General features: G+C 28.1%; 3 protein-coding genes across 5 annotated transcripts; 2 read left to right on the top strand and 1 right to left on the bottom strand.

Moving 5' to 3' along the window:
• Positions 1-7: 7 nt before the first annotated feature.
• Positions 8-480, top strand: LOC113369878 (protein cornichon homolog 1-like; the record flags this gene model as incomplete). Its single annotated transcript, XM_026610483.1, has 3 exons — positions 8-30; positions 102-245; positions 313-480. Coding segments are annotated over 3 exons (195 nt in total), but the record flags the coding sequence as incomplete, so codon positions are not given.
• A 738-nt stretch (positions 481-1,218) lies between these two features.
• LOC113369870 (glia maturation factor gamma-like) lies at positions 1,219-2,381 on the bottom strand. The gene is made up of 4 exons (XM_026610471.1): positions 2,241-2,381; positions 2,063-2,162; positions 1,796-1,986; positions 1,219-1,391 (listed from the first exon to the last, which is right to left on the bottom strand). Exons 1-4 carry the CDS (start codon positions 2,241-2,243, stop codon positions 1,260-1,262), a joined length of 426 nt encoding a protein of 141 aa, XP_026466256.1. The 5' UTR covers positions 2,244-2,381; the 3' UTR covers positions 1,219-1,259.
• Positions 2,382-2,907: 526 nt separating this feature from the next.
• Positions 2,908-7,866, top strand: LOC113369836 (WD repeat-containing protein 26-like). 3 transcript variants are annotated; one of them, XM_026610445.1, is made up of 11 exons: positions 2,908-3,131; positions 3,196-3,484; positions 4,662-4,830; positions 4,897-5,081; positions 5,365-5,623; positions 5,789-6,016; positions 6,108-6,236; positions 6,339-6,475; positions 6,590-6,806; positions 6,869-7,040; positions 7,112-7,866. In XM_026610445.1, the coding sequence occupies exons 2-11, from the start codon at positions 3,303-3,305 to the stop codon at positions 7,138-7,140; spliced, it is 1,707 nt and encodes a 568-aa protein (XP_026466230.1). In that variant the 5' UTR covers positions 2,908-3,131; positions 3,196-3,302; the 3' UTR covers positions 7,141-7,866. The 3 variants fall into 3 exon arrangements, with proteins under 3 accessions (XP_026466230.1, XP_026466236.1, XP_026466223.1); XM_026610451.1 differs by having other exon boundaries at positions 2,908-3,484; positions 4,924-5,081; XM_026610438.1 differs by having other exon boundaries at positions 2,908-3,484.
• The last annotated feature ends 1,309 nt before the right edge of the window (positions 7,867-9,175 follow it).

Here is a 9,175-nt window from a genome sequence, read left to right as displayed (position 1 = left end):
TGTCCCACTCATAGCTTACCATGTGTACAGGTATATTTCGTTCTTTGTTAAACATATTATTTAATGTGAAAAATTCTATCAAAAACTTTGTTAAATCTAAGGTACCACACAAGGCCAGTAATGTCGGGGCCTGGTCTATATGATCCGACATCTATTATGAATGCAGACATGTTAAATCGATGCCAACGAGAAGGTTGGGTCAAATTAGCAGTATATTTATTATCATTTTTCTATTACCTTTATGGGTATGTATAAAGCTAGAAATATGTATTATAAAATATTGATGTTCTTTCTAATTAGTTTTATTTTCAGAATGATAATCTCATTGATACAAGCCTAAGACAATTTCCAAAGAAATTTTAAATTATTTATATTCAAAGTCACAAAAAATGTCATGTTACAAAATAAATGTATTCATTGTAGATACCTATCATATTTGTAAGATAAATGTTGTATAGTCATATTTTTTAAGTTATAATAGGTGGTGTATAATATAGTATAAAGATCAACATTTTTCTTGGTTTGTATTAACTTAATTGTATATAAGTTTGGAATTTTATGACTTGTATGTATATTTTGCACTAACATTGTATGTTAAATAATTAATTCATTAATTTATATTTATTTATTGTTGTTCATTATTAATTGAATACATTATGTGGCCCTTATTACAAATAATTATTTAAAGACAATCTGCCGAATAAGATCTTCAAATTCGGAAGTTCATATTACAAAAAATTTGTTAAATTTGAACTAAGTAAACAATATATTAGATTTATAATTTTTATGTAAATACAAGTTATGTCAGAAATATTTAGCATAATTTATGGACCTAAAAGTTAAATATCAATTGTGCAGACTATTGTTAATATATATATATATATATATATATATATATATATATATATATATGTATGTATTTAAAAAAATTATCAAGTTTCTAATTATAACTTCTCCTAAATTCATATAAAAAAGATGGCAGTATAGGTATATATGGAATGGCTTTTTTTATCAGTTATAAAAAGTTAAGTTTTCATGTATATTAAAATTTATGCTAATATATAATAGCATATATGAGGTAATATATTTTTGTGTATATAGACATATAAAGCATTACAAATTACGTATTTGTAATTAACATCAATTCTAAAATAAGATAATTAAAATATTTTTATACCATACAGTTACTGTACTGGTCAAATCCACCAAATACTTTTGGGGTACTGTATAAATGCAATTTATCTAAATAATTTAAATAATCATTTAGATAATTTTTCACGTAACCAATCTTCTGTTAATTCATCTAGCTCACGTACCTCATATGAACGAGTTAATTCTACTTCATGCTGAAGCGCCAATTTTGTGCCAGCATACATAATCTGCAGTTCCATCTGCAGAAATAGCAATTATAAATAATATATATAAATATAGATATTTATATATAAGCTTACAGTATATGGGCAAAAAGCTCCTTCATTTAAGATAGTGAAACAAAAGAATAAACAATCCATAGATATTAGTGGCTGTTTAAAAATGATATATATCAATATTTATAAAACAAAAAGAGAGGAAAAGTAATAGATTTGACAAATGCATTGCAGCAATCTATGACTTCTTAAAACAGATATAGCTGTATACATGTATAACAAGCATTTGAGTAAAATGTTAAAATGAAATGAGTTGATAATATGAACAGTGCTTTGATTTGTTCTCAATTTCATCAAAGAATATAATAGCAATGGATTTCAGATGAAAGTCTGCTTTTTGATGGTAGTCTTTATAGTATGTACAAAACCTGACTATCTCTTGGAGTATAATAAATGAAACACATCGGATAGGAAAGTCTGCCATCTTTATGCTCCATGCAGTAACTGTAAATGACATATCTCGGCTGATGTCCGGGTAAAGTATCCTGTAGATCTTCTAATGCAACATCCTCTATTTCTTCATCGATGCATATAGCTTGCCGTTCCCTGTCAACTTTCACTGGAAACAAGTGATATGATAAGTTTATTTTTCACAAATAAATTTAAATAGAAAATAAATGGCAAAGAAAATATACATATTAAGGCAGCGTTATTGTTATTCTTTCGGAATCGAAATTTCCTCAGAGCTTCTTTAACTTCTGGACCAATATCACAGACCTTTACATTAGCTTGAGACTGAAACAAATTACTGATGAGTTCATTATAATGCAAACAAAACTAATGACAAAGTTTTAATAATCTAATAAAAGTTACCATCGTTTTATTTTTATTAAAATTATATCACAGGTTCGATAAAGGTAAGTCAAAATACTAAAATAATATCAAATATATTAAAATTTGTATTTACAAATATGATCAAAACATTGAAGAATGACATTGACGTTTAAATATCTGTGAAGTTTACAGCAAAAGAAAGTGTTTTAAGGAATCGAAGTACGCAATTTTCTTATGAAAAGGTTAAGTAATTTTATTCAATATTTTATAGAAAATGAAAGCAAAATTGGAATTTAAAATGATTTATATTGAGATGTGATTCATGATGTTTATTTCAATATATAACGTATATTTTACGTTTTTGTATTAATATCGTCGAAGGTAATTAGTACTTCAGAACAATTTCTGTCAGCGTCAGTGTTAAGTGTTGCGGAGACTATTTTTCTTGTGCTATTAATAGAATAAATTTTCTATTATGTATATTTTGTTTTACAAGAAACAATTTTTCAATTTAAATTTACATTAGAATATTTTATTATTCTAATTCAGTCAAAGTTTATTATAAAAACATTTACAAAGTCGCTGTATGAGAACTTGCTTCATTCAAATTGTTTGTAGCATTCATTATAATGATAGTTTTTGTATATGGAGAAGTTTGGCCTCGGAATCTCTACAGCAGTTCTATGAAAAATAATACAATGTTGTTGCTTCGCCATGATGCCATATGAACGTATTAAAATAAATACTCTATAAAATATATTACATTGTGCAAATAACACTATATTTTCATATTAATTCTCCTCAAAATATTACTCTCAAAAAACTCTGAAATTGAAATTACAATATTTACAGTGTGTGTGTTCTTCATTGTGACGTCATATCGCTCAGCTGTCTTGCGTAAATGGCAATTCTATACTTTAGAATGATAGTGTAATAATTTGTGTGATTTAAATAACCTAATTATTTATAAGAAAATAACAACGGCGGTCTTTAGAAACAAGCCTGGCCTCCACTGACTCCTCGGGGGACGACGGTGCGGGGCACCAGCCGCCACGAAAGAGGTGTCGCAAGTCTTGTCCATTGTCTGAAACTTCTTTGGAAATGCAGCAAGGTACCAATGGCTTGCAGTTAAATGGGGCTGGTTCATCCGCCCCTGAGGCCAATGGCAATGGACACACGGCTGAGACCGATGCACCGAAAGAAGTCCCTCGTATACCCATGGATAAAGTCAACCAGGATATTGTTCGCATAATTGGACAACATCTCAGATCAGTTGGACTTGAGTAAGAATTTTTATTTGATTTTTTTTTATTAAATTGAAATAAATCAATATTTCAATTCTGATTAATTGAGCAGATTGCACAGAGAACCTTATTTTATCTGCAAATATCGCATTAAAAATATATTACAGAATAAGGATTTAATTGTAACGTGTTGAAAGTCATCCATATTATTACTTTATTTATTGTAAATCTTTTTTTTTGCGCAAGTATATTGTATTTAGAATCGCTTATTGATAGCTCATTGATATCATACATTGCTATTTATAATTCAGTTGATTAAAACAAAAGACAGATGAACTTTGGATTTATTATTCAAAACAAAAGAAGATACTGATTTATTTTTATTGATTATGAACAATGGCTAACATTTATTCGTAAGTTGTTTTTATATTTGTTGTTGTACATTTATATTGATCCGAGTTTTTAAAGCTGTGTAAAAAATTTCTATATGTACACACACATACAAACATATATATTATTATATATATATATATGTTTCAATGTCGAACAAAAAGTCTAAATCTTATATATGTATATGTTTGTGTGTGTGTGTACATATGGCAAATTTTTGCAAAGCTTCGATTAAAGAATCCAAAATTCTGTTTTTTGCAACGACTGTTCTTTCCAATACATTGGACAAACCTCACAATACGTACACAAAAGAATGAGGCAACATGAATTAAGCGTGGTTCACCATAAACAAAAAAATTTCAATAGTACCATGGTACAACACTCTGTCGAAAAGGCCCACTCATTTAATATCATTTCTAAAATTTTATATTATGAAAATTGCATCTTTAAGAGGTTATTTGCGGAAAGTTGTCTCATACTTTCTTCTAATGTGTTAACATTAGATCGGATCACAACCTGTTACATGATTCATCTTATCATCTTCTGTTTTTCTTGAACATATTGTTTGCTTAAATCTTATCAAGATCATGTTTCTTGACAGATGTCCTGAAGATGAAATGTACCTAGTTCTGAAACGTCGACAGTAAATAAATAAAGAAATGTTTTTTTAAAAAACTTTTTTGTTTTTTATTACTTTTTGGATTCTTCGTTCGAAGCTCTACAATATATTTACAAATCCAAGACTCTACCTTCTAATATATATATATGTATATATATATATATATATATATATATATATATAATAAATATGCTGTATGTAATATAGACATAGTGCAGATGTATTGATGCAAGAATCAGGATGTCGCTTGGAGCATCCTGCTGCATCCATGTTTAGACAACATGTCATGCAAGGTGACTGGTCTAAAGCTGATCATGACTTGAAGGAACTGCAAACATTATTAGAAAATGAACCTGGAACAAAACATAATTTAGTGGTAAATAAAATACTTTAAATAATTGAAATTTTTAAGATAAGATAACACATATAGTTATTATAATAGGAAATGAAGTTTTTGTTATTGGAACAAAAATATTTAGAACACTTAGAAGATGGACGTCCACTAGATGCATTACATGTACTACGAAATGAATTAACTCCATTACAACATAATACGCCTCGAGTTCATCAGCTCTCTTCTTATATGATGTGTGCTGATTCTGCAGAGTTATATCAAAGGGCTTCTTGGTGAGAAATAAACAAATCTATCATATTTGATTGTAATTGCTTTTGATTCATTATATTTTGTAAATAATATCTTCAATTAAAATTGGAAAAGCCTTATGCTTTTATAGATTTAAATATGAACTTTGTTTGTATCTTAAATTAAAAAAGTCAAGTATGTTAGATAACCAACATATACAACAAATATTAGTAATCTTATCTTAAATGTTGTATTTAATGTAATAATAGTATGTGAAGATCATCTTATAAGGTCACAAACTTTGATATTTTTTGATAATTTTTGCAGGGAAGGTAAAGGCAGTAAATCACGCACACGTCTTATGGAACGTCTACAGGCATTTTTACCTCCAACTATCATGCTTCCACCCCGAAGATTGCAAACCCTTTTGTCCCAAGCAATTGATATGCAAGCGAAACTTTGTAGTTACCATAATACATCAAGGGAAAGCACAATGGAGACTGTTTCATTACTAATTGACCACGTATGTCCCACAAATAATTTTCCAATGCACCATGTCCAAACAATTGCAGACCATTGTGATGAGGTAAGCAATAAGTGATAAATATTAATATTCTTAAATATCAAATAATAAATATTCTTAAATTTTTGACAATTACACTATAAGAACAAATTTTAATAGAATCAAATTATAATATTATTGTCATGTGGCTTATAATATAAATAAATAAAAATATCTTGTTTTTTTCAGGTATGGTTCTGCAAGTTTTCTCCAGATGGTTTAAAGTTAGCCACTGGCTCCAAAGACACTACGGTTATTATTTGGAATGTTGATCCGATTCGCTGTCAATTAACACATAGAAGAACATTGGAGGGACATTCTTATGGTGTTTCATTTCTATCCTGGAGTCCTGATTCAAAATATTTAATAGCAGTTGGTCCAGAAGACTGTCCTGAACTGTGGCTCTGGAATATGGAAGTATGTGCACCTATACAAACTTATAAAGATTAAAATTGATAAATAAGAATAAAAAATAACATTATTTTTATGAATCGTTTTCTATTTTCAGACGGATGAGCTTCGAGTTAAAATGACTCACTCAAATGATGACAGTCTTACATCAGCTGCATGGCATAAGGATAGTACTAAATTTGTTACTGGTGGCATCCGTGGCCAATTTTATAAATGTGACTTAGACGTAAGTAGTTTATACATTGTTACTAGAATACATAAATATTTGTTTTAAAAAATTGTTAAACAGTTATTCAGAAAATATTCATGTACATATTTTTATGACTAGGGTGGCATAGTTGATAATTGGGAAGGTATAAGAATTAATGCTCTGGCTTGTCGATCTGATGGTAAAACGGTATTAGCCGCCGATACCCACAGAAGAGTACGTTCTTATGTATTTGAAGATCTTGTTGATTCTAATATGTAAGTACTAGATATTTTAAACATACACATTGTTTGCATATTTTTTAAATAAATTGAATTTGCAATTGGTAGTATTGTTCCATTAATTATTGCTTGAATGTGTTTTATGTACAGTATACAAGAGGAACACCCTGTAATGGCATTTACAATTGATCCTACCGATCGATTGGCATTGCTGAATGTTGCCACTCAAGGTGTACATCTGTGGGATTTAGAAGATAAATGTCTTATTAGGAAATTTCATGGCTTAAGTCAAGGTCATTTCACAATTCACTCATGTTTCGGTGGCGTTAATAATGACTTTGTAGCCAGTGGTAGTGAAGATACAAAGGTATGTTATTTATATATTCTTTTAAAAAGAACTTTATCACAATATATTTTTTATGTTAATAGGTATATATATGGCATATCAATCATGAAGCACCAATAGCAACATTGACTGGACATTCAAGAACTGTTAATTGTGTTTCATGGAACCCGGTGTATCCTAATATGTTAGCTTCTGCTTCAGATGACTGCACAGTTCGTTTATGGGGACCTAAACCAGTTCACAATAGACCTACAGGTTTGTATTCAATTAATATTAAAGCATAGAAGAAATATTGATTTTATTATAATTTTTTCTTGTGTTTGAAGATACCAGCGACAATGGCTGGAACTCTTAGAAGGGCCTGTATGCGAATGTTTTTGATTTAAGACTGACTGTCTATAACAGAAGATAGGTCTAAACTCACTGCCCCACAGGTTAAGGGTATACCCACTTACACCATTAAATTAAGAGGTAGTTATATTATAATTAACTGTTATGGTGCAAGAGTTAGCCTGAAAATGGACATGCTGCATCTGATATGGATATTTGTGTACCAGATTGATAAATAAACTTAAGTAATATTATATGTACTCACGTATGTGCGCACAGAATATAATTGGATCATATACATTTTTGTGGTATTTATACAAATATGAGGAGAGAATGGTAAGAAACGATTATATAGATTTTAGTACTTTGTTTGGAGGCATTGTAATGGTGATAAGTAAACACATACATCATGCCATGATATATTATAATCATTTAATATTATATATGTGCGCATAGCACCAGTCAAATTTTAATTTTTGACTTAACGAAATTGTTTTGAAATTTTGTAAATTTACCTAAATTTGGTTTTTGTTATAGAATTCAATATATATAGAAATTTTGTTCTCATTATTATTGTAAGATTAAGTTGTGAAACCAGTGTCAAATATTATTATAAATGTTACAAAGGTAGATGTGAAGCACCCAAGTTTTTAAATGTGCCTCTAAACACCAACTTATTAACATCAATTTTATCCCAGTCATAATAAATTTCCAGTGCTCTAATGGGTTTTTAAAATAAATTTTTATATTGACGGCGTTGTTTATTTTTTTAAATTATTCGTGGGAATAAAAACCATTTCTTACAACAAATAATTATTTTTTTATATAAAAACAGTAGAAAAACAAAATTTGGAATAAATTCATTTATTTTGGCATAATTTTATAAGTCATTGGAAATTCCCACACTGGGCAGAAATCTGAATTAATGTTACAAAGCCTTAATGTGTTATTTGTAGTTTAACGTCATTTTTATAAAAAAAATATTGATATATGTAATAAGGTGTTTAATGGTTGTCAAAGAAATCATATAGTTCTGCAACCAAATATATTTATTTTCATATTATGTATTTTGTTAAATTGAATTTACCATTTGTGAACAAATTTATTTAGTGGTACTAATTAATACCAAAATCCATAATATGAACAAACTTTAGTTAGATAATTACTTACAACACTGACAAAGAACAGATACCTGAAATAAAAATTGATATATATTTGAAAAATAAAAGGACAAGATGCAAAAATCATCAAATACTTCATAGCAATTATATAAATTAGATATTATTTGAAGATTTAACTTAATTTTTATAGATTTATTTCTGTTTGAGTGTGGTCATTTTTATAATAAAAATATAAAATATAAATTATGAATATGGTGAAATTAGTTAAGTAATAAAAAATGATTTTCTGGTATATTAATGTGTGTCTAGAAGTTTTTATATTCTAACCGATAATGGTTGTTCTTAAGGTTCAAATATTATTTAATAGTGTGATTAGATACGGCTCATGTGTAAATGATCATTAATAAACAACTATTATTCAAATAGGCTTTACTTCTTAAATCAATGTCTATGTATTTTATTAATTTTGTTAGGTACTCTAGTTTTTTATGCATCAGGAAAGCCGATATGAAAAATATAGTAATAAAAAGTGTACTGTATGCTTTATTTTTTGTGAGGAATTGTACTTTGTTTTATATTTGTTGTAAACCTTATTAATCATTTTAGTTTAAGGCATTTTATTTAATTTTGATTAGGTAGAACTACTAGAAATTTAATATCATTTAAGAAAATTTTTATGAAAAGCTTACATTTAAAGGCTGTAAAAAGGATTAACAAAAATTATATAAAAATGAACTTAAGGAAACCTAAAAAATTTATATAGGGATTTATTTATATGGCATAATAGTAATATTTTTTTATTGATGTTTTGGAGCGCATTTGGATTATAAAGTATTTATTCCATATATATTTGCCAAGTAGATTTTGCCGTAATCCGTGATAATTCGGGCCTGTACTTAAGGAAGTACCAATAAGAAGTAAACAAATGGTTTTAGACTG

Source organism: Ctenocephalides felis, unplaced genomic scaffold (genome assembly GCF_003426905.1).
Source record: "Ctenocephalides felis isolate EL2017-DRISC unplaced genomic scaffold, ASM342690v1 CF-g0.4_SCAFFOLD_00815, whole genome shotgun sequence".
In the NCBI taxonomy this organism is placed as follows: Eukaryota; Metazoa; Arthropoda; class Insecta; order Siphonaptera; family Pulicidae; genus Ctenocephalides; species Ctenocephalides felis.
This window is presented reverse-complemented; position numbering and strand designations above follow the sequence as displayed.

Coding starts and splice junctions, on each gene's coding strand:
- LOC113369836 (XM_026610445.1), top strand. CDS start 3,303: ATGCAGCAAGGTACCAATGGCTTGCAGTTAAATGGGGCTGGTTCATCC. Junction 5,082..5,364: donor TTATATCAAAGGGCTTCTTG/GTGAGAAATAAA, acceptor TAATTTTTGCAG/GGAAGGTAAAGGCAGTAAAT. Junction 6,476..6,589: donor GATCTTGTTGATTCTAATAT/GTAAGTACTAGA, acceptor TTTTATGTACAG/TATACAAGAGGAACACCCTG.
- LOC113369870 (XM_026610471.1), bottom strand. Junction 1,987..2,062: donor CAATAACGCTGCCTTAATAT/GTATATTTTCTT, acceptor ACTTGTTTCCAG/TGAAAGTTGACAGGGAACGG. Junction 1,392..1,795: donor ATACTCCAAGAGATAGTCAG/GTTTTGTACATA, acceptor CTATTTCTGCAG/ATGGAACTGCAGATTATGTA.